This window comes from Salmo salar, chromosome 03, assembly GCF_965601325.2.
Source record: "Salmo salar chromosome 03, fSalSal1, whole genome shotgun sequence".
Taxonomy (NCBI): domain Eukaryota; kingdom Metazoa; phylum Chordata; class Actinopteri; order Salmoniformes; family Salmonidae; genus Salmo; species Salmo salar.
In genome coordinates, this window is record NC_138293.1 from 58,559,924 (window position 1) to 58,585,684 (window position 25,761).

The window sequence follows — 25,761 nt, forward strand, 5'->3', positions numbered from 1 at the left end:
CCAATTACCATGTCAACAATGGCAATTTCCTGCGCATCTGATAATATTCTGCCTCTCCCTCCTGTGGGAGGCAACCTTTTGGATCCTTCTGAAAAACACAATCAATTTATTTCAAATGATCAGTACATGTAAAAATGTGAACATACTGTATTGTACTGTTTTACATAGTTCAATTATCATTGAAGGATGCACATCTCACCTGTTGTTTTGCCAGAAAATGCGTACAATTGATACAACTGTTGAATGCTGCAGATTTGGTTGCACCCTTAAACCGGCCTCTCAAAGAGAGACCATGGTTTACAACATGGTCAATAATTGTGGCCCTTTTCTCATCAGAGACCACCGCTCTTGGTCTTCCTCTCCTTTGTCCTCCACGCATTCTCCCTCTCCCTTCCACTCTTCTTTCCCCACCAACCTGTCTTCCTTCATCCATGTTTCCAAACTAAATCATTCACAAGCCGTGCTCTTTTGTCTGTTTGGTAACGAGACTAAAAACAGGAAACTTGGGTAGGCTTTCAGCTGAAATTGCAATCAGCTGTGTTTGGAATGATTAAATATTCTGCTGAGATTTTTTATGTTTCAATCTGGTTACTGCAGAAATGCACGACATTTGCCATCATTCTGTTTTGAATGTTTTTTTAACAGTTTTGGAAACACTGTGTTAGCATTTGAAAATGTGCTGCAAATATATGGTTTTGCAGGTGGTGGAGTATGAATGAGAAAAGAGTTCATGGATTTCGGAGAATGTGGTCATTTAATGCATTTTGTGTGAAAGCAATGAACACTGATTCACAGTTTGGTCCACATACACTTCTGTTTCGCTGACAGTGTGAAGAGTTTTCACAATGTGACTTCAGTTTTGACCAATGCATGTGAGAAAATTGAAAAAAACGGTAAGTAATTGACTTAGCCTTCATTTTCTATAATAGCGTAGTAGCTGCTGAAAAACGAATTAGAACATTGTTTGCAAGACTTCCATTATCAGAAACACAACCACTCGCTCAGTTTTGGATTGAAGCAAAAAATATGAGCCTCCATACAGAGCTGCATATTGGTTATGTCTCAGTTAATTATACCCAGCACATACTTTTGAAGCATGTTTTTAATGGCTGACTCTAGGTAAGGAGATGCAAATGTGTATTGAGCCATTAACCCAGGAACTCATCTCACCATATTTTGCATTCACTACTGTAAGTCGCTCTGGATAAGGGCGTATGCTAAATGACTAAAATGTAAATGTTGAACACTGCCCACTGGAAATACACCATCAGTTGTATCTTCTTGTATATTGAAAAACAAATGATAGTCCCACTAAGCCCAAACCAGATGGGATGGCGTATCGTTGCAGAATGCTGTGGTAGGCATGCTGGTTAAGTGTGCATTGAATTCTAAATAAATCACAGACCAGACAGTGTCACCAGCAAAGCCCCTTAACACCTCCTCCTCCATGCTTTATGGTGGGAAATACTGTACATGCAGAGATTGTCACACCAGCCTTTGCTTTGGCTCCCCCTCCTGTCCAGCTCAGGCGTTCGGCGTCGCCGGCCTTCTATCTGCCCTTCACTCATCAACCCCGGACTTGTCTCGTCATCGTCACACCTGGTTCCAATCCCCACTCAATCACTGTATATATACTCCCTCTGTCATTTGTCTTTGTCGGTCATTGTTAATGTTGCTTGGTTTCCTGAGAGGAAACTCTCCTACTATTTCCTGAGCACTTTATTCTTTTCCACTTTGGGTTTCGTCCCACTTTTATATATGGTACTTTAATAAATTCAGTAGTTCTAAACCTATGACTGCCTCCTGCCTACTCCTCTCTATACTTGTGACAGATCATTCGTTCACCCACACCGTGTCTCACAAAGACACGGCGGGTGAAACCAAAAATCTCCAATTTGGAGGAAATGGAAATGAAAAGCAAATACTCAGTTGTTCACTTCAGTGGTTTGTGGTCTCCTGCGTTAACTCAGCAGAGGTATTACTTCTCAACTCCGGTCGCTCAGTAGTGGCAAACCTGGCTCATTAGTATTAGTTAATACTTTAAGAGCATGTTGGGATTGTAGTGTCAATACACTAGTTTATACATGCATAATCTATAAGCGGAATTACTGTCTTACCTCAATTAGCCCCAAAAAATCTATATTTTGAAAACGACTTGGCATGCCCCCTAGCGACTTGGCATGTCCCCTACACTCTTAGAAAAAAAGGTGCTATCTAGAATCTAAAAATGTTCTTCGGTTCTTCAGTCCCCAGAGGAGAACCTTTTGAAGAACCCTATTCGGCTCTAGGTAGAACCCTTTTGGTTCCAGGTGAATCCCTTTTGATTTCCATGTATAACCCTTTCCATGGAGGGTTCAACATGGAACCCAAAAGAGTTCTACCTGGAACCAAAAAGCGGTCTCCTATGGACACAGTCGAAGAACATTTTTGGAGCCCTTTTTTCTAAGAGCATAGCAAGAGCCTCATCATGCACACACAGCAGAGAGAGAGAGAGAGAGCAATTACTTGGTGCACATACTGTATCTGCACATTTGTCACGTAGTATGCAATTTTCTAGGAACACTTTTGGCTTCTGAGCAGTAGTGTAAAGTACTTAAGTAAAAATACTTTAAAGTACTACTTAAGTAGTGTTTGGGGGTATCTGTACTTTACTATTTATATTTTTGACAACTTCTACTTTTACTTCACTACATTCCTGAAAAAAATTATGTACTTTTTACTCCATACATTTTCCCTGACACCCAAAAGTACTCATTACATTTTGAATGCTTGGGCAGGTTGACTCACTAAACACAAATGCATCTTTTGTAAATAAAAGATGCATAGTGTTGGAGTGTGAAAATGCTTTGCTTAATATGAGGAATTTGTGATTATTTATACTTTTACTTTCAATTCTTAAGTATATTTTAGCAATTACATTTACTTTTGATACTTAATTATATTTAAAACCAAATACTTTTTGACTTTTACTCAAGTGCTATTTTACTGGCCGACTTTCAATTTTACTTGAGTAACTTTCTATACTTTTACTCAAATAATATAATTGTGTAATTTTTCCACCACTGATTAGTCATGACATAGATGGCATTGAAAATGCTCTCTAATGGAGTAAATTTCTCCACCAGATGTCCCCATGGTCAAGTCAAAGATTTGCTGTGAACATTTTACGGTAGAGGTTAATTCAGTTGTCAATTCAGGAAGTAAATCAAAATTAAACTAATACATTGACAAATATTTATTGAAAATGATGACATTTTTTAGGAATTAATTTCATTTGTAGCTTCCTCTTAATTTCCACCCCTGTATTTACTGCCTCCTGAAAATAACCTCTCTGAACTGGTGTGTGTGTGTAAGTGTGTGTGCAGGTGGTGATTTTTAAGAAGCAGACTGACAGGGGGAGTGTGAAGATGTGCCACCACAACAGCACCCAGGAGACCTTGAGTTCAGCCATGTCTCTACGACAGCCAAGGTTAAATAAAAACAGCACATCAATCAGCGCCTAATCACCCGTTGCCATGCAGAAGGACATTGGAGGAGAAGCGTGTCTGTGTGTGTGTGCGTGTGTGTGTGCGTGTGTGTGTGCGTGTGTGTGTGTGTGTGTGTGTGTGTGTGTGTGTGTGTGTGTGTGTGTGTGTGTGTGTGTGTGTGTGTGTGTGTGTGTGTGTGTGTGTGTGTGTGTGTGTGTGTGTGTGTGTGTGTGTGTGTGTGTGTGTGTGTGTGTGTGTGTGTGTGTGCGCGCGCGCGCGCGTGTTGTTTTTAATTATGAGGAGCGTGGAGACGAGGCGCTGGGGTCACCTTGTCATTTGGAGAGTCCCGGGAGGACGCTGCTGTCATTTTAACCAGGGTCGTTCCTCCCGTCCCACTAACAACATAGACATATTTTGTCCTGTGATTAGAGAGAAGAGTAGAAACAATGTGAGGAGGGTAAAAAATAAGGAGGCTAGGAGTTATGGGAGGACACGGGATACATCAGAGCATCTAAGATGGCAAGAAATTACTTTTGCATTTAAGATGTCCTCTAATTTACAGTGACACATGCTGTGTGTGTTATGACTGTGTGTCCTGTAATGCTGTAGTGTCTGGATTCACAAGCCAATGAAATAGAATTATCCTCACTTGTTATATGACCAACCAATAAATATGACTGACATGCATGTTAAACTAATATTTTGAGCTTGTCCATTCATATAACACCCCCTTAGGGGTGTTCACTAGACTAGAGAAGTCATCTACTACTACCCAGTGGCGGAAGAGGGGGGGTAGACGCAGGACTCTGGGGATGCCAGAAACACATCCCCTCTACATTTACATTTTAGTGATTCAGCACACACTCTTATCCAGAGTGACTTACAGGAGCATTAGTGTGAAGTACCTTGCGCAAGGGCACATCAACAGATTATTCACCTATTTGGCTCTAGGATTCAAACCAGCAACCTTTCAGTTACTGGCCCAACCGTCTTAACCACTAGGCTACCTGCCGCCCTCGAACAGAGGCTTTGGCTTTACCCTCCCGTATATCTATCTCTGTCTGTTAACGATGGCAAACAGATTCATAAAAAGCCCTCCCTGCTCTAATGGCCTGATCACAGAATGGTGAAGTCTGGTGAAATTGTGTCTGCTCTATCTTAGTGGCGGTAAATCACCCATTGAGCCTTACTGAGACAGCTTAATGGACGGACATGAATGGATGGGCCTGTCGTTGGGCCAAGTACTGTTTACCTCTGGCATGGAAATCAACTGTATTCTGGGCCTCACATTGTGTGGAGACTGCAGCTGTACATTGTGCTGTGACGGCAATGGATCTTTTACAATGTAATGTCTTATTACAGACCTGTCTGTAACACAGACCTATGATAAACCAAAGGCTACGGTAAATGAAGGGACGTACATTTTTACATTTTAATCATTTAACCGGCGCTTTTATCCGGAGTCACTTACGATCAGTGCATTCAACTAAGGTAGGTAACACACCCACATTTCACAGTCATCTGCTGGACAGAGATGAGCCTGCTATTAAATACATTTTAGCATGGCTAAGGCAGCACTGATGGGCAGCATCCATACTGTTCCTGCTGCATCTGAGAGAGATAAGAGAGATCACCACTGTATCGATCCATGTCAGCATCCCGGGGGAAATGATCTGTGACTTACAGGAGACTATCACTTTGTGTATCACAATGTTTACAGATGACCCGAAGCCTGAGGGGACTGACAAACGGAATAAACCGTGCAATAAATAAGAACCTAGTATGTCTAAATATTGAACCACTACACATCGATAAAACGTTTATTACCCATCTTCCATTGCGTTCTGTGTGCAGATTTTAACAAAGCACTCGGGCAGCTCCCTTGTCTGGGCCACAGATTAGATAAGTATAAGCTAATTCATCGTACTAATGGCATGGTTGGCAGTGCCATGTTAGAGGAGCACACTGTGGAGATGCATCATCTTTGTAGCTCTGGACAGACTCGATACTTGATACATTACATACTTGACCCCTGAATCCAATGTTAAAATAAACAGTCTGACTTGATACCTCCTGAAACACTGCTAACAAGAAGGGAATCGGTAAACGGACGCAGAGGCATTTTCAGAGGTATCCTTGGTCAGACAGGACGTGGGAGCATTAAGACTGACAAGATATATACATATGTCACATAGTATCAGAGCTGTTCAATGAATTCTTACTCAGTCTGATAGTCTTGAACAAGCTCCAAACTAATCCATTACAGCCTGTGTCAGAAAGCTCATTTGGCTTAAAGTTAAACCATCCTCAATGCCTCTTTGATGGGTTTGAATGTTTAATATACAGTTAACCCAATTCTAAAATAGTGTGGATATGATATTTTTCCTCACCACCTTAATAGTAACTGATGATATTTCTACTCCATAAGCCATTATCCAATATTCTGTACGATACACTAAGGAAAGAGACTTGTTGTGACAGTCTGAATAGGAGAGACTTGCACATTTTCTGTTGCTTGTCAGCAGACCTGGTTTCAAATAGTATTTGACATGTTTTGCTCTAGCCTGCCTGGAGTGCCAGATGGGATTATATGGGCTATTCCACTGCTCAATTAAGCCAGACAAGCTCAGATAAAGTATTTGCAATTATTTGAAATGGTATTTGAACCCAGATCTGTTTGCCAGGCAAGGGGATGTATTGTATCTGTATGCTGACCTGCGTCTGACCGGGAAGCCATTTATCTGAGGATTGGGAGAGAGGAGGAAGGGGGTGTAATGGTTGAGGCTCTCCTTGTTAGAATGGCCTGCAGATAAACTACTAGAGCTACAGCTGTTCCTGGTTCTTCATGGCTCCACACACACACACACGCACACACACGCACACACACACACACATTTTCACAGCCAATTAGGGCCTTCCTGTGTGACCCATCCCCTGTCACTGCCAAAAAACTTCCTGTCGTGTCTAATTTGTGCAGGAAATGCTTCTGATGACAACTTGTGTGACATATATCAAAACACAAAGACCAGTTCTTTGATGGTGTGTCTCTAAACGTGTTGTTGGCAATGTCTACAGTATACACACAGTATACACAAGCTGTGTTGAAAAAAACAACCACAAAGCTTCCCCTTGAAATAAGTGATTTCCTTGCTGACCATGTGTCCAGACATGAAATGTGCGATATTATTTAGTATGTATCATATTTCATACTGATTTGTGCGTTAAACAGCAAGCATTATGTGTGTCGGGGAGGGGGGGGGATTATGTGTAGTGTACTGTATGTACTTCATATCTGAATTCCTCTAGATAGTGTATCACTGGGTGGGAGGAAGAGGGGAACAGAGAGAAACAGCCTGTCTTTTCAATGATGTCCTCATGACATTATCAACGAGGAAGAATCCTGATTCCTGGGACTGTTAATCAAAGCTTTGGCTCTTGTGTAGTTGACTATGTCGGTGGCCCAAATGGCTCCCTATTCCCAATAAAGTCCCCATAGGGTTTTAGTCCAAAGTATTGCACTATGTAGGGAATAGGGTGTCATTTGTTTGGGATGTAGCCTAGTTCTCCTCTGTATACAGTATGGAGTGGTTGTCTGTGAGCGCTCAGACTCTGTCCACCTCTCCTCTGCCTGGCTGGGACCGTGGGAAACAGACAGTCTCTGGTGGAAAGATAGATCTGTTGGTTCTGCTATGTAACAGCCATGGTGTGAAACTTAACTACAACCTCTACTGTGGGTGAAACCGTGTGGCATTTATCGAGCGGAAAGTGCAACTTGGTGCTTTCTTAAGACTTACAGTAAATGCAAACTGTTTTGGCTTGTTGCTACAAGGAGGATTCAATATTGAGAGGTCTTATCATTTGATACACTTACTATGAACCACATACACTTCCTGCCATCATCGACACATCTCCTGATATTCATCCATGATCGTGTCAATATAATACCAATGACTTGACAACACTGTCAGGAGGAATTCAGTACCATCTTACCAAATTCTGCATCCAAATCCAAGCAATGCCTGGGTTTGAATACAGTATATTCCAACCATAGAATTAGGAATTAGTATGACTGGAATGTGTTCTATACTGTAAACTAAGACGCATGAGGTGCCAATATATCCTTCAAACACCAGCTTCAAGGGTATTAACAGGTTGCCAAGATATTCAAATAGTAATTGACATATTTTCAATAAAAACGTTATTTTGATGAATTTATTCATACTATTTCATCCTTCCAGAAGATATAGTCCCCACACGAATCTAGGGTTGCTACCCAAGCCGGCTGGTCGTTCGTTCTATCGGTTCGGTTGCCAGAGATGCGACCCAGTCATTCAGTCTTTCTATTCTGTATCTATGGACACGACCCAGTCGTTCGTTCTATATGTTCCATTGCCATACTGGCGGGCAACGTTCGTATCCCTTGCTTGCTAGTGTTTATAATAGCAATAAGGCACCTCAGGGTTTGTCATATATGGCCAATATACCACGGCTAAGGGCTGTATCGAGGCACTCCGCGTAAGAAAAGCCCTTAGCCATGGTATATTGGCCATATACCACACCCTCTCGAGCCTTATTGCTTAAACATATCTAAGGATCTCAGGGGGTTTCACATAAATGCACCTCCTCTATGCCAGTGTCAAGTTCCGTCTATTCAAACTCAATGGGACAAGATCTGACAATCTAGGATGCCCTGCCAGGTTTGTGTTTGGAGTGTATTGAGCACAAGTCGTCCATGTGTTACCTTGACAGTATGAAGTCTGACAGAGTAAGTGTGATATCTCCACCTGTCCAAACAAGCTGTTGCTTTGATCACGCAGGAAATCCTTCCTTTATAAATCGTACAAGTGCATCCTAGAAAAGATAAGGCGTGTAAGTAAGCAAACATTGTTGGAATATAACAAGCAGTGATTTGGTTGTGAGGTACATGTGATTGCCTGTTGTAAGCGTTGAAACATGAAAATAACATGAGGCCACAGTTTGTATAGTCCATTTTTGTGGACATTAGGTTGAGACATTGTCCTCTACTTAGAGACAGTCATAATGGTTATAACCTGATAATGTTGCATCGTTGGAATAACTATTTGTAATTGGATCAATCAATTACAGGATTTGAATTGAACTAACACCAAAGAGCAGTGAGCCTCACCCTCTTTCATTATGTACTTCAAAGTTCAAACCATTTCAAGTTCCAAAGAAGGATTGGCACTGACTCAGGACTGATGTATGGGGAATTCTCCGGCAACCACAACACTTCCCTCAGCCTGCAGTAGTGAAAGGCTAAGAGTTTACAACTGCCAAGTTGCAAATGCTGGTACTGTATAATGTACGGAATAAGATCTTTGTTGCCCTTTTGGGAAAATGACCCATTGAATATCAACGTGACACCCTGGCTCTGTCCCAAATAGCACCCTATTTCCTATGCACTACTTTTGTGCATTATGTATGGAATAGGGTGCCATTTGGGACATAACCCAATGCGCACCGTGGCACTGTCTACACTTCCTGTTTCCTGTCCGTCCCCTATTAGGGTCCCTGGGTGGGATGGAGAGTGTGGGAGGAACTGATAAGAGCGCCCGGATGTCATAGGAACAATCACTGCAGTACAGGACAGAGGACAGAGTTTCATTACATAGGCCTACTACAGTACTTGCATAAGAAGGGTTTGGTTGGGATTTTATTTTAAGAAACTCCTCCCTCAAATCATGATTTTGTTTGAGTCTGGTGCCACTGATATGTAACATAGAAGGGAAGTGAGTTGGTAGAGTTACTCAGAGAGGAATAAATAGTTTTTTTTATGAACACAGGGATGGACATTGTTTGGAACTTTACTCTTGATTAGCTCTTACTTCTTCTTCTTCATTGGGGTTTTATGGCAGTGTGCATACCAGTATTTCGTACACTACCGCCACCTACTGGGCTGGGGTGTGATGATACTATGGAGGTGTTCTAGACTCTGCACTCAAGATTATATGAATGGAGGAAGGAATTTATTGCTAAATGAATTAGTTTTTTTCTGGACAGCTTTTGAGTAAGTTGGAGAGGGTGAAGCTTATTCCCCAGGGATGTGATCGTTCTTCTAAGAATTGGACTTTGATGTTCATAGGTTTGACAGTGAAGGAGGATTTGATCTGTAGTTTTTGCTGCAGGACTTTTGAGAGAGTGATTGGGGCCATTGTGTCCTATTTGTAGACGGGTGATTATGGTTTCTGATCGTCTTGAGTCCTTTGTAATTATTGCTGATTGAAACCAGTTAGTGGATGGTGTATATATATTCCTTCCTTCCTTCTGTCCATTCCTTTTGCCATTTGTCTGTTATTTTGATTCTGATGAGTGACTTAATTTCCTGATTTTGACTTTGGATCTATGATGTTGGTGTTGTCATGTAGGGCTCCTTCATCTGCCATCTCGTTCCCAGGCACCCCCACGTGAGCTGGGACCCAAGGAAAGTTGACTGTTATGGCTTGGTGTAGAATCCTGTAAGTCAATTTTTTCTGGGTGAACTGTATATCTGGGATATAGTTTCTGAGATGTGTCTTGTCACCGGGTCTTTGGAGCCGTTTGTGTAAATGTGTGTTGCGACGTGGTATTGTGACCTTACATACCCTGCTGTCAGCAGTCCTACCACCCCTTTATTCTCTCCTTCCAGAATCATCTCCAGTTGGCTAAAGTGTACTTATCGGGGTGTAAAAAAAACAAGAAATTTGTGGTGTCTGGTTTGCGTAATATAAGGAATTTGATGTATAGCATTTACTTTTTAATTTTACTCAAGTGAGTATTTTTTTCCACCACTGTACTTACAGTAAGTACATTTTAAACCAGATACTTTTAGAATTTTACTCAAGTAGTATTTTACTGGGTGACTTTCACTTTTACTTGACTCATTTTCTATGAAGGTATCTTTACTTTTACTCAAGTATGACATTTGAGTACTTTTTTCCACCACTGCAAACAATCGTGCATTTGACAATGGCACTGGTTTAACACCTGCCAAACATAGAGCCCAGAATCAGTTTGGTGAAAAGGTGACATACAATATCGGGCAGAAAGATGATTCATTCATCCTGATTTTTTTAGGTTGTTACTCACCCATAACCATTTCACAAATGCTACTCCGAAGTAAGAGGTGCGTTCAAGTCAAATCAACGTCTTTTTCAGCCAGCAATAACTGTCACAGCAGCTGCTGCCTGGTGTGCCTGCTCAGACGAAGGCTTGCTCAGAACAAGGCTGTGGGAAACTTCTACAATGGTTGAGAGATAGAAGGGATAGAGAGGAGAGGAAGTGAGGGATAATGTGAATTATTGAAGGAAAAAACAAGAGGAAGGATAACGATAACCTGGCTTTGTGATTCTGAAACTAATTCTTGAACCCGTAACTCAGTCAGACATCATCATCAAAAGCATTCCTACGGGAAACCTCACCGAGAGAGATGTGCCTTGGGGCCATACACTGTCTACTACAAGCATTATTGTGTGAAATTAAATGGCATTCTTCTAAGAAAGATCAACTTAATTAAGTCATATGGGAGTATTCCTTAATGACATCATAGAACTCTGCTCATAAACTTTGCAACTACTATAGACAGTGAGAACAGTGTGTGTTGTTATAACAGTTGTTCAGCATTATTCAAAAGTGATCATACACTCCATGTATCCAACTGCAAATGAACTGTATTGCAGAAGAGGAAGGTTAAGGTTCAAGCGCATGTTTACTTTATTATTTCGCAATTTGTCTTCCTTCCATGATTATTCCAATCACCACTTTCTCCTTGGGGCACTATAGACACACTTACATATCATATTCTAAACTCCAACACTACTTGGATAATACACTGTCTAGACTAGAGAATAGGCTACTCTATGCTGTCTGGCAACGATTCTGACAATGCATAATTGCAATTGCTTTATTGGTAGTCTGGAGCTGTCCAACCTGTACTCAGGCGTAGACGTAACATAGTAAATGTAAATCTGCGACACTCCAAATAGCATGATACATTATGTTTCATATGGTATGTATTCATTTGTGGATGTCCATCCCCCTTTTCCTATGATATGTTACGATGTTGCAATTCGTGCAATATGTTACGAATTTGCTAAATGTATGATGTGTCATGAATTCTGTCGTATGTCTTATGTAACCATACCAAACATAACATTTTATAATCATTTGAGTGTCCGGATTTAAGTTTACTATGTAATGTCTAGCGTATGAGACCAGGCTGAGCTGTCGTGCAGACAAGGTGCCCGCGCGCGCTCAATTTAATCTCGGTACAACCTCCCAATGATTTAATTTATGATGACCGCACTACACCCGGAAGAATGACTAATGTGTACACTGTACAGTGAGCACGTTTGAGGTTCAATCGGCCGTATGTGGTTGTATGTATTTGAAGACAGAAGGGAGAGAGAACGGAGCGGAGCGGAGAGAGAGACAGAGGGAGGTAGGGTAGAGTTCGTTGAGGGCTGCTCAGTGCGCACGGTTATTTGACTTGAGGGAAAGATTCGAAAGTCATTTGAAAAAGAATACAACAAATTCTGCATTTGAACAACGGATGTTAGAGAAGAACATATAATAAGGAATTCCACATGGCAATCTTTCAACAACTCCGGTTCTCTACGAATACCTACTACCTCCTGTTGCTTGTCCTGTTGTGCACAGCACATATTCTTCAGGGGTTCAACCTGGATGTGCGGTTCCCTGTTGTCAAGGAAGGAAAGACCCCGGGAAGTCTCTTTGGGTTCTCGGTGGCACTTCACAAACAGATGGTGGGAGAGAAAAGATACCTGTAAGTGTTGTCAAATGTTAGATTTGATCAATTTTGCTTTTCTAGAATGTGCACAGGCAAGATCAAGGGAAATAATATGGCATTGCATCTGTGGGTGTCAAACTACCTTTCAGTACTGTAACGGAAAACAACTGTAAATTATAGATGATTTTGGGTATTATTGTGAGAATGTTGCGAGTGGGAAATAATTGCTTTATTTTGAATGGTACTGTAATTCCAGCCCACAGAAAACAGTACCATACATTATGCTGTGTAAACACTTTACCTAGCAGCCATCCTGCTTGCACATATCCCTTGCTTGCACATATCCCAGTAAAATACTGTGATTACGGTAGAATTTACTTTTTTTACAGTATAATACAGTCAATTTTATGCCATTGTACTGTGTCGTTACACAGTACTTTCTTTGATACCATATTTATATTACAGTAGGTGTAGTGTAATATGAAATACAGAAATGTACTTGCCACTGAGCTGCCTGTAAGTTACTGTAAAATTCCTGGCTGTAGCTTCTGCGTGATTTAAGTTCACCAACAAACACTTCAATCTGTCTAGCTCTGGAAAACTGTTATATGCAGGCTAAATGTCACATTAGGATCTCAAATGTCTACTGGAGTTTTACCAGGGTATAAACATTTTGAGGTTTGAACATTCATGCAGTTTATAACATAAACCATGATACCATCATAAACATTGCAAATCAATTTTATTCAACACATTTGCACACACAGGCCTAAGCATGCAACAGGAACAAGAAAAATATGCTGCTGGGGATATAGTTTATCCCCATGCAAGATGTGGTTTAGGTTCATTCTGTTCAGTAAATGATTAATCTCCATGTCTCAACTACACAATAATCATGACTCACAGTCTGACAGAGGAGGCTCAACCAGCTCATGGAGGTGGGTGACCATTCATCATGGTAGTTGTCTTGAGAGCAAGGAACAACAAACGTTTGCCAGTATTGGTCAGTCTTGGTGATAGTGTAGCTGGGGGCCATGCAAACTGATAGAAGTACACAGAGAACAAACATTTGTGTAACTAAGATTTTTTTTTGGATGTTTTATTGAGGGTATTTGATATACATCTCCTTTGGGTACTACCTCTCTTAAATGCCCCAATGGACCACAAAACTTTACATTAAACCTTTTGCCTCTTTATGTCCCGGGGGAAAATGATTAGAGCTTCCCAATAAAAACACAGACTTTTCTTTGGTGGGCAAAAGCTGAACATCGGAATGCGTTCTCTGACCTAGAAGAACATCAAATTCAAATCAAATCTAACTTTATTTGTCACATGGGCCGAATACAACAAGTGTAGACCTTACCGTGAAATGCTTACTTACAAGCCCTTAACCAACAGTGCAGTTCAAGAAGAGTTAAGAAAATATTTACCAAATAAACTAAAGTAAAAAATGTCAAATAATAAAAAGTAACACAATAACATAACAATAACGATGGTATATACAGGGGGTACCGGTACCGAGTCAGTGTGCGGGGATACAGGTTAGTTGTGGTAATTTGTACGTGTAGGTAGGGGTAAAGTGACTATGTATAGATAATTGACAGTGAGTAGCAGCGGTGTACAAAACAAATGGGGGGGTCAATGTAAGTAGTCCGGTGGCTATTTGATTAATTGTTTGGCTTGGGTGTAGAAGCTGTTAAGGATCCTTTTGGTCCTAGACTTGGCGCTCCGGTACCGCTTGCCGTGCGGTAGCAGACAAAACAGTCTATGACTTGGGTGACTGGATTCTCTGACACTTTTATGGGCTTTCCTCTGACACTGCCTATTATATAGGTCCTGGATGGCAGGAAGCTTGACCCCAGTGATGTACTGGGCCACACGCACTACCCTCTGTAGACCCTTACGGTCAGGTTCCGAGCAGTTGCCATACCAGGCGGTGATGCAATCGGTTAGGATGCTCTCGATGGTGCAGCTGTAGAACTTTTTGAGGATCTGGGGACCCATGCCACATCTTTTCAGTCTGCTGAGGGGGAAAAAAGTTTTGTGTGTGCCCTCTTCACGACTGTCTTGGTGTGTTTGGACCATCATAATTCATTGGTGATCAAGGACATCAAGGAACTTGAAACTCTCAACCCACTTCACTACAGCCCCGTCGATGTTAATGGGGGGCCTGTTCTGCCCGCCTTTTCCTCTAGTCCACGATCAGCTCCTTTGTCTTGCTCACATTGAGGGACAGGTTGTTGTCCTGGCACCACGCTGCCAGTTCTTTGACCTCCTCCCTACAGGCTGTCTCATCGTTGTCGGTGGTCAGGCCTACCACTGTTGTGTCGTCAGCAAACTTAATGATGGTGTTGGAGTTGTGTTTGGCCACGCAGTCATGGGTGAATAGAGAGTACAGGAGGGGACTAAGTACATACCCCTGAGGGGCCCCAGTGTTGAGGATCAGCGTGGCAGATGTGTTGATACCTACCCTTACCACCTGGGGGTGGCCCGTCAGGAATTCCAGGATCCAGTTGCAGAGGGAGGTGTTTAGTCCCAGGGTCCTTAGCTTAGTGATGAGCTTCGTGGGCCATATGATGTTGAATGCTGAGCTGTAGTCAATGAACAGCATTCTCACATAGGTGTTCCTTTTGTCCAGGTGGGAAAGGGCAGTGTGGAGTGCGATTGAGATTGTGTCATCTGTGGATCTGTTGGGACGGTATGCGAATTGGAGTGGGTCTAGGGTATCCGGGAGGATGCTATGGATGTGAGCCATTACCAGCCTTTCAAAGCACTGCATGGCTACCGACATGAGTGCTACGGGGCGGTAATCATTTAGGCAGGTTATCTTCGCTTCCTTGAGCACAGGGACTATGGTGGTCTGCTTGAAACATGTAGGTATTACAGACTCGGTCAGGGAAAGGTTGAAAATGTCAGTGAAGACACTTTCCAGTTTGTCTGCACATGCTTTGAGTTCACATCCTGGTAATCCGTCTGGCCCTGCAGATCTGTGAATGTTGACCTGTTTAAAGGTCTTGCTCACATTGGCTACCGAGAGAGTTATCACATAGTCATCCAGAACAGCTGATGCTCTTGTGCATGCTTCAGTGTTTCTTGCCTCGAAGCAAGCATAAAAGGCATTTAGCTGGTAGGCTTGCGTCACTGGGCACCTCGCGTCTGGGTTTCCCTTTGCAGTCCATAATAGTTTTCAAGCCATGCCACATCCGTCAAGCGTCAGAGCCGGTAAAGTAGGATTCAATCTTAATCCTCTATTGACGCTTGGCTTGATGGTTCGTCTGAGGGTATAACAGGATTTCTTATAAGAGCCCAGATTAGTGTCCCGCTCCTTGAAGCGGCAGCTCTAGCCTTTAGCTCGATGCGGATGTTGCCAGTAGTCCATGACTTCTGGTTGGGATATGTACGTACATACGGTCACTGTGGGGACAACGTTGTCAATGCACTTATAGATGAAGCCGATGACTGAAGTGGTATACTCCTCAATGCCATTGGATGAATCCCGGAATATATTCCAGTCTGTGCTTGCAAAACAGTCCTGTAGTGTAGCATCCGTGTCATCTGACCACTTCTGTATTGAGCGAGTCACTGGTGCTTCCTGCTTTAATGTTTGCTTGTAATCAGGAATCAGGATGTTAGAATTATGGTCAGATTTGCCAAGTGGAGGTTGGCGGAGAGCTTTGTATGCATCTCTGCGTGTGGCGTAAAGATGGTCTGGAGTTTCTTTTTTCCTCTGGTTGCATATGTGACATGCTGGTAAAAATTTGGTAAAACTGATTTAAGGGTGCCTGCATTAAAGTCCCTGGCCACTAGGAGCGCCACTTCTGGATGAGCCTTTTCTTGTTTGCTTATGGCCTTATAGAGTTAGTTGAGTGTGGTCTTAGTGCCAGCATCGGTGGTGGTAAATAGAAAGCTACAAATAATATAGATGAGAACTTTCTTGGTAGATAGTGTGGTCTACAGCTTATCATAAGGTACTCTACCTCAGGCGAGCAGTACCTCGAGACTTCTTTAATATCAGGCATCGCGACACCAGCCGTTATTGACAAAAAGACACACACCCACCCCTCATCTTACCAGACGTAGCTTTTTCTCTGTTCTGCCGATGCATGGAAAATCCCGCCAGCTCTATATTATTTGTGTCGTCCTTCAGCCACGACTCAGTGAAACATAAGATATTACAGTTTTGAATGTCCCGTTGGTAGGATAATCGTAGGTCATCAATTTTATTTTCCAATGATTGAAAGTAGAGTGGGAGTTTACTCGCTCGCCTACGGATTCTCAGAAGGCAGCCCGATCTGCGCCCTCTAATCCTCCATATTTTCTTCACCCAAATTACGGGGATTTGGGCTTGTTCCCAAGATAGCAGTATATCCTTCTCGTCAGACTCGTTAAAGGAAAAAGCTTCTTCCAGTTCGTGGTGAGTAATCGCTGTTCTGATGTCCAGAAGTTATTTTCAGTCATAAGAGACGGTAGCAGCCACATTATGTAAAAATTTGTAATTTTTTTTTATTACAAACAAAAAAACTAACAAAATAGCACAGTTGGATAGGAGCATGTAAAACATCAGCCATCCTCTTTGGCGACATCTTATCAGAGAGGCTTTCAGCCAAATGTAACACAGTGGCACCACAAGACTCTGTTAGCCTGCTGAGCTAAAGCCTAGGTTGAAGATGACAAAGGTTAAGAGAACGGAATTGTAATATCCCATAACTGTTTGCGAAAATGAATTAGTTTGTTTTCTAACACTGCCACATGGAATTATTACATTGTCTTAACCTTGTCATCTTCAACCTAGTTAAGGACGAGTAATTATAGGCTTCCTGGGAGTTTGTCCCCCGTCATCCACAAGCCACCAATCACCTTTAATGGCCCACAAAGTTCCGCTGAGACCTGAGAGTGGACAAGGTGATGTGTCATGTATTTTTTTTTAAATCAATTTCATTGCTGTTTCTGTGGAATCAATGGGCTGGTACAAACCAGATGCCCTTGTAGTGACATCACTACATGTTAAACGTTCCTTGATTTATTTGACCTGTGTTTGAGTGGCCAGAGTGTGGTCAAGGAGAGAGTTGAAGTGAGTGTGCCACACCTGTGCACGCAGACACACACACACACACACACACACTCTTTTACTCACTTGCGTACTTACTTTATTTCACACATTTAGAAAACCCTACACAGACTTGCCCACAACATGAGCCTAGTAAGTCACACAAATAAGCACATTTACTTAAAATGCAGACACTGTTACTGTTCAAATGCATATAAAAATTGCTCCCAGCACTCAGACAATTGCCTCTTGCATAATTCCCCTGGGAAGATGCCTGGTCTTGGCTTTAGCAATCCTCCACTTTATCCTCTGGCTGGTTGCAGTAATAATGGCAGGAGGAGATGCTTAGCTAAGGCTGTTCTGCTGTAGCCCCAACAGGCCTGGTGGTTAGCTCATAATGCCAGCCCCTCTCTCCCTCAGGGCGGATGGCATGCCACAGATTACACAATAGGGGCATGTCATGCAACAGGCCTGCAGGTCTTACATACAGGCTGTTTTCTTTTTATTACAATGGGATCTGATGCTGGGCATAACACAATCCTGTTTTGATTGAAAGGCCCGACATCAGCATTGTAGGGAAAATGTGGTGAGTCCCAAGATTGAACATCTCTAGCTCTGTGTAGTACGTCCAATATGAGGTCAAACATAATGGGAAAAGGGCAAGTAGTTTACCTAACATCATCCTCAGGATTTTGTTGTGCGCTTGAATCTAGGTAGAAACACATGTAGGACACTGTATCTTTTGTGTGTCTATCTGTATGTGTGTTTTATGTGTATAATGTCTTGTTACGATGACTGAACTGTAAAGCGGTGCACAAGTACGTAACCACTCTGTATAGTGTACTGTAGGCCTATGAATGTGATCACTACCCACACAATCCTGACCATTTGACTTAGAATCTCCCATTTGACACGGACACAAAGCATGTTCCAAAATGTGGGCGAACAATTGAATTATAGGCCGCACGTATCTTCCTCAAAATTACTCATAAAAGGAGGGCTGTGGATAGTTTTCAGTCAAGTAGGAGCTTTGTTAAAGGGACATTTCAAAATGTTTCAACTTCATATTCATCATCTCCAGCACCACCCCAACATCTGTGGAAATGCCACGTTTCTATGTTTTGTAGTCAAAAAGATAGAGGAAGATTTGTGTTTCCAATGACTTCATCAACCAGTTAGTAGACAATTAGTTGGCAATGCTTACTCATAATTGGTTAAAATCACGATGCACACCGAGGATGTCATTGGAAACACTTATCTTTTTTTCCACAAAACATAGGAACCAGCCATTTTCACATATCTTGTAGCGGGAGATTATAAATATGAAGTTGAAAAATTGTGAACAAGGTCAACAAATATTTTTTGTATGTGTTTCTTCAGTTGTGGGTTGTCTTCAGCAAAGCCTCAGTGGGTGATGAGACTGTGCCAAGTTAAGTCATTTGGAAAAACATCTCAGCCATATTAACATGAATTATGGTGTCGGGCTGAACCAGTAAACACGATGCACGGGCCGTATGCAATTCATTATGATTTTATAGAATATGATGTTAGCTCATGTCCCTAACACCCACCCCCCTCAAAATGTTGCATTTATGCCGGTATTCTTCTTCGGTTGAGCTTGTCAGTGATTTATTTTATTGCTCTCATTCTGTCATTTTAGTTGTTACCTCTGACTCTCAGAGTCTTTCACGAGTTCATAGCAGCAACATCCGTATTGTTAACAGATGTGATGAGCTGTTTTGTCGTTTATGGCTTGTCTCCTCCACACATTCTTGTGTAGTTGCCCATGCCATCTATGGAAGACACTGGACAGTGGTTTCATACATGACTTACCAAAATGACCGTAGTCGAGTAGCCCTTTAAAGAGAAGTGTCCATGATATTGAGACGAGATATGGGGAGAGAAAATGCAAAGTGTTCTCTTTATATGATAGGCCATCTAAGGGCAAGAGTGTCAGGAAAATGACCCTAGCCCTAAGGGCCCCCTGCGTGTGGCGGGGGGGGGTGTGGACTGGATGGATGGGTCTGTCTGAAGGCTTCCTGGTTGCTGGTCAGGGCAGGAGGAAGAGTTTGGACTGTGTTCCTGTTGTATGGTCCCCTAGGAAACGGCTGTTCAGTGTCTGCAGAGAAGACATGAGAACACATGGCCTGGGGGCCGGGCTGTTATTGTCTGGGCCTGGAGGTTTTTCCTGACCATATGACCTCACCAGGAAAAACTACTGTCCAGTTTCCTGGTCTGGAAAAAAACTCCATGCCCTAGTTATGGTGTTGGACAAAGTCGCCCCTAAAAGTGATGTTACTTGCCATTTGCAACTAAAATTGTGTGCAGGTTGTTTTGTGTAACCCTGGCCAAAACACAGATCTGAGTTTTACTTTTGGCAACCCAATGGTTCTGAGGCAGCACTTGCGGGTTATTTCTTCGTAGGGCTGCTGTTGCATAGCCCTATGGGTTTGGTGTGTGTTTGTGTGGGTGATTTGGTGGGGTTTAGAGGGTTTTGTTGGGGATGTGCAGGGTATGTCCTCAGAGACAAGCCACAACACAGCCTGGAGAAGCCTGTATAAAGCACAGTAATCTGGATCTTGCTGCAGTAGATGGGAATGAAATCATGAGTGCACTGAGAAGCAAAGCCGGGGTCTGCCAAGTAGTTCTTAATAGAGAGAACTGAGGCAATACATTGGTAACCCAATTATTTCTCTTAGAAAGGTCACTTACTGTACAGGGAAATTACAGTTATACCCCTACACGCCATCCTTTGTATATATTTGTGTTCAAATGTGTGTGTGTGTCCTGCCCGTGTTATCAATTGTCATATGATGTGTAGGCCCAAGGGACTGAAGAAGTGTTATACTTCATGCACAAACTATTTCCCAAATCTCTCTTCGAGTACCCTCGGCCGCTCCATGTATTTCATGTATTCCAGACCACCTAGCACACCTGATTCAACTGATGAAAGGCTTGGTGATTAGTTGTGGATTCGATCAGGTGTGCTAGTAATGGAATTCATCAAATAAGTGGAATGGCTGGGGGTACTCAGGGAGATTTCCTCATTAGGCGATCTGTCAGACAGCTCCAGAAGCTAGTTGGTTCTCTGAATCAATAGGCTGATCAATAGTGTCGTCCCCACACAGGTTCCGACTGGAATGCAGCTCTAATTAGAGAAGATCAGTTCTGACAAGCCAGTCTCAGATCCATGTTGGATTCAAGTCAAGTGACACACAGCAACTCTTGTCTTACAAGAGGGTTACAGTGTTAGCGGTTTCTCCAATATTATTTACTCAGTCACCAGGTGATGGACTTACTCTCTTATGCCAGTATACTGGTATGTCCCCTTCCCTCTTTCTTCCTATATCATAGTGATTCAATTAGATATCCGACAAAAATCAGAGAGACTTCCTCAAAGATGCACTATGCAGAAATCGCTCCACCATATCCTGGTTGCTAAAATTAGAATAGTTAGCCTATTTTCAGTTTATTTGACAAAACAAGCAAGTATAGTATAGAGAATAAAAAATAAACCGCTGTGAAATATATTTTCCATAACCCAAGATACGGTATTTTCAGCTGTTTGAAGCTGGTGTACAAAACCGAAAGTAAAAGATGCAAAAATAAACTTAAGAACGGGAAGCATAGAAATAACACACCTAGTCTAAGAAGCGGTAGATCTGTTCTTTCTTTCAATGAGAATGACAGACCTATAGCACACATTTCTATGTGAATTTGGTCCGTCGCCCAAAAAGTTACATATTGCAGCTTTAAAGACTGACTAAGAGAGAAGTAAGATACCCTAGAGCTGGTTCTTCCCTTCAAGGAAAGCTGCTGGTGTCTGGCGCCTTTTTATGGCTGGTTAAGCTGACCTGAAGTACTGTAGGAATTATAACAGTCAAATCAACCCTCAGATGAATGTGTCGAGGCATTAATAATGCGTTTAGAATACCTCATGATGCAACAGGGAATCATCAGGGCAAAGGGTAATACTGTGCTTGGCTCAGATCCAGCTGCTTCAACACCTCTATCCTTGTAAAGAGATGATGAGAACTTAACTGTTTCAAACCATTCAATATAAAGAGGTTACAGCAGCTATTGCGTCAGTTTTTGTATCCCAGCAAACCATTTGGTTGAAGAGGTACAGTATTAACAACAGTAAGGCAACATTGTTTTTGTTTCCTAAAACCCTCCATTTGCTACTGCAACTGTTTTAATGAAAGTTAAGGAATGGTTGCGAAATATGTGTTGCAGTCATTAGCACATGGTGTTAACCTGTTATTTATTCGTATATATATTATTTATGAATACATTTTTACCTGTTTTTATATAAAACAATATTTTTTTATTAATACACTTTTAATGAATTAAAATGATAAACAGCTATTATAGCTGTGGAATGAATGATGTGTATATTGTAGTTTGATATTTAAAGTGATAATGCACTGAAAGTCGGTGTTTGGAGGATATATTGGCACGGGTGTTCATAGGCCCGAGTCAAGGGCTGGCAAACCATGCCAATATCCTCTAAACACCGGCTTCGAGTGCATTATCACTTTTATACAACAGGTTACCAACATATTCAAATAATGACTGACATATTTTCATTAACTTTATTTTGATTAATTTATTCATACTATTTAATCCTTCCACAAGATATAGTCCCGACACAAATCTAGGGTTTGTATCCAAGACGGTTGGTCGTTCGTTCTATCGGTTCGGCTGCCAGAGACGCAACCCAGTTGTTCAGTCTTTTTGTTCTGTATCTATGGATGCGACCCAGTCTTTCGTTCTCAATGTTCCATTGCCATACTGGCTGGCAACGTTCTTATCCCTTGCTTGCTAGCTAGCCAACTACGGCTAACTTACAGTCACGTCAAAAAGCAGCCAGACTAACAACAAAGTATAAGCATTTGCATTTAAGTGTTTTCTATTGACATTTATTTGAATACATCCATAACAATGAGCTAATGAGGCGCGATTTCACCTGGCATAGAAAATGTGCTCTCTCCTTAGGACACTGTTGTTCAGAGGAGCTAGCCAACAACACCGCTAACACAATCACTTCAAACTGAAGCTGGAAAGACTGCGAAATAGCTGCACTTCGTTGCATTTGACCTTTTTTCAATTTACATTTCTTTGTATATATCCATAAAAATTATGCAAGCTGACTCATGATTTCTACTGGCTGAGAAACGATGCCTGCCTGCCTGCCTGTCTGTCTCGCCCCGACTCACGACACGTTCATTACTATGGGACAGCTCGAGAAAGAATTTGAATATTGAAACAATGTTGCAAATGTCGGAGAGACAGACAGAAGTCTAAAAGAAATGTTAAATAATGTCTAGATGCTTTTCATAGTGGAGATCAAGTTTATAAATTGCTTGGCTGGTCTGATGAGACAGTGGATTGCGCAGTCAGATGGAACAGAGTAAATAGACATTTTAACATCATAGATTTAGCCGGTGGTAACTTGTGGAATAGACACCGGCTGGAATGCGGTTTTAACCAATCAGCATTCAGGATTAGACCTACCCGTTGTATAACATAGCATATACCATAAGTGTACCATTTGTCTTAGTGCTTCATGTCTTGAAGTTCAACTCCCTTGTACTGATACTGAACTGTACTGAACTGAACTGCTTCATCTGTACTTCCATCGTGATAAAGCTTTCTAATTCAGTGACCATTGAGACCCTCATCTGAACTGGACAAGAGTTGACATGCATGTCAATGGAGGCTCTTTGAGAACCTTAAACACATTATGGCAGCTGAGCCTGCCTCTCTCTCTCTCTCTCCTCGCCTTTATTCCAACTAATTGAATTGAGCTTTTAATGGGAATCCATACGTAAACCCCCACGCCATATCAATTAACTGCACCGTCTGACACAGATGAAAAGTACATGTGGTGTGGTCGATCCCTCTAATAACCTGCTGTAAAATTGGCAGACTGAATTTGGCTGACTGAATACTGTCTGTTTTAATTCAGGACTGGGAAGTAGCTTGTACGTCCTGTACGTAGGCTGGTAGGCTGCTGCCTTTTTGGTTTAACAATGTCACTGCTCTCCCACAAGTCTATCGCCAATGGACTACTGAATGTAAAATGTTCTTGCCTGTATACATTTGTGTTAGGACCAGTTGGACTCAAATGACAGATTTCTCAAGTCAGTGTAACCCACAAAGCTCTAATATTTTTTTTAGGACATGTTTTATACATATAGGATTATAAAAATGATCATCACAAGATTCAAGACATCAAAAATTAACGCATAGACCAAACCAATTTTTTTAACTTTTGCATTAATCACCCATCTAAAATGTCCAGGTTAAAGATTTGGTGGTTTAAGTCAGGGACATACCATTATGCTTGCATGTCACCAGTGCTGTCATGTCAGGAAGTGCAGAGGAGGAAATCCCTTGGGTCCTTGACCCCAGGGGATGTGAATGGGAGTGATTTACTCACAGAATGAAAGGGTTCCCTGTAGCCTGATTACGATTGGGTGATTGAAATACTTGTCCCTCAATGACTTCCTTTTTAATGGGTGATATTACTAATGCTAGCGTCAGCAGTCCTATCTCCGTTTCACTTAATTGGTTGGTCTCAAAGTGGAGCGATTTGACAACTCTTTTGCTCATGCTTATCTATACATTTGAGACAAAACCAAATCCATACTTGCATGCTGTTGAATCCTACCCATATTTGTCTTATGTTTTAAGGTACCAGATAATTTCTCTAAAGTATAGCATAGTAATTACAGCCACGAACATTTAAAACGGCTGACAGTGTTGACATCAATTAACGGGCTAATGATCCTAAGTGGTGTAGTACTACACTTGAACCTGCTTTGGTCAGGTTGAGTCGGGTTGAGGTGGGCTGTTTGTAACATCGCTGTGTCAGGTGCTAATGAGAGGGAGATAATGAGAGGCAGATGAATGTTGAAGGGACAGTTCACCTGTTTTTAAATTCACATTCATTATTTCCAGCACCATACCAGTGTCTACCTTCCAATACGGGGATAAAAAGTGAAGTGCCCATTGAATGCTCTGTGGATGAACTGGAGAGATTCGACAGGTGCTTCCAACAGGAAGCACCTGTCAAGTTAGGCTTCCGCCCCAAACTGCACCCTGGTCAAAAGTAGTGCACTATATAATAGTAACTCAAGAGGATGGACAGGGCTCCGGCTCTGAGTGTTATAGGAAGCAGACCTTTCGTGGTCGGTTTTGCTGTATCAACCAGAACAGACAGAAAGGGACATAACTCATTGAAATGTCTGACATTGTTTGACTGTCTGCTGTGGGAGTAAAGATTCTTCACATTCTCCCTGTTTCAAAGGCTCCTTTTTGGTGGCCTCTGTGGTCGCGTTCACTGTATCAACCGCAACAGAGATAATAAGTCATACAGTTGGCTGATGTTGTTTGACTAGTAGGCAATATGTCTACTGTGGGGTAAATATCCCAGGTTGCCTTTACAAAAAGGGATTTCGAACCTCAGGGGTCTTTTAAAAATAATGGTTAAATAAAAAGATTCTTGACATTCTCCCTTTACCGAGAGGCTCCCGAGTCCTCCAGTTTGTCGGTTCCTAAATGTAAGGGGAAATTGGATCTGGAGAGTCCTCCAGAGCTTCCTTTCCAACATGACATAACTGAACGTGAGAGACACACCGCCCCTTAGAACGAACTCCAGGTGGGGAGTTCAAAGGTTGTATTTGGCATGCCACGTTTTATTCCAGACTTCCACAGCAGTCAAAACGTTCACACACTCCGTTCCACTTCCACCACTGTCGGGTCTCACAGACATAAAAGGTTCCGGTGGAGGAGTAATGTGACCCCTGCAAACTTTTTAGTCAATGAAAGCTTTATACCCACACTGTCAGCCCTCTTGTCCTGCAGACAAATCACCCATTTCCTTCATAGTAACCCATTCTTTCCGGTCTTGGCTGTACTCTGTAACAGACCTGGGTACGATTTGAAATCATTTCAAATACTTTAGCTGTACTTGATTGAGCTTGCCCTTTGCCATGGAAACAATAGAAAGTCCCTAAAATGCAAACCACGCCCATATGGCTCTCCAGGAAGACTTAAGTAAGCACTCTTAAGTAATCGATAGATTTCAAATAGTATTTGAACCCAGGTCTGGACTGTAATAGGGTATCCTGTCCTGTCCCACAGCACCGTGACGATGACTTCTCCATATGGTGGTTGAAATAATGAAAACATTTTGGTGGACTGCTAATCAGATACCGGGATGTGGTTTTTGTAGTGGTCTGTCTCATTGTGCTCCTACATCACACCTGGTCTGTACTTCTGCGCTAGCTGTTATTGTCTACTCTTTATTAGGCCTATTCATTGTATTCGCGTATTGTGTGATGATTGTTTCATTGATTCATCCGTTCGAACGTAGCCTACAGTATGTTAAAATTGAAATCGTGATTTATTTCTGAGCATCTGACAATTGATCGTGTCCTGTCTTTGCGTGAAGTCTAGTCTTGACAGTCCACTCCAGTCTTATCTGTTTCTCT

General features: G+C 42.0%; 1 protein-coding gene across 1 annotated transcript in view; it reads left to right on the forward strand.

Annotated features, from left to right (window-relative positions):
- Window positions 1–11,695: 11,695 nt before the first annotated feature.
- LOC106600863 (integrin alpha-3) overlaps window positions 11,696–25,761 on the forward strand; it is a 37,877-nt gene continuing 23,811 nt past the window's right edge. The window contains exon 1 of the mRNA XM_045714988.2: window positions 11,696–12,249. Within this exon, the coding sequence (XP_045570944.1) occupies window positions 12,050–12,249 (200 nt within the window). The 5' untranslated portion in view covers window positions 11,696–12,049. The remainder of the gene's footprint in view (window positions 12,250–25,761) is intronic.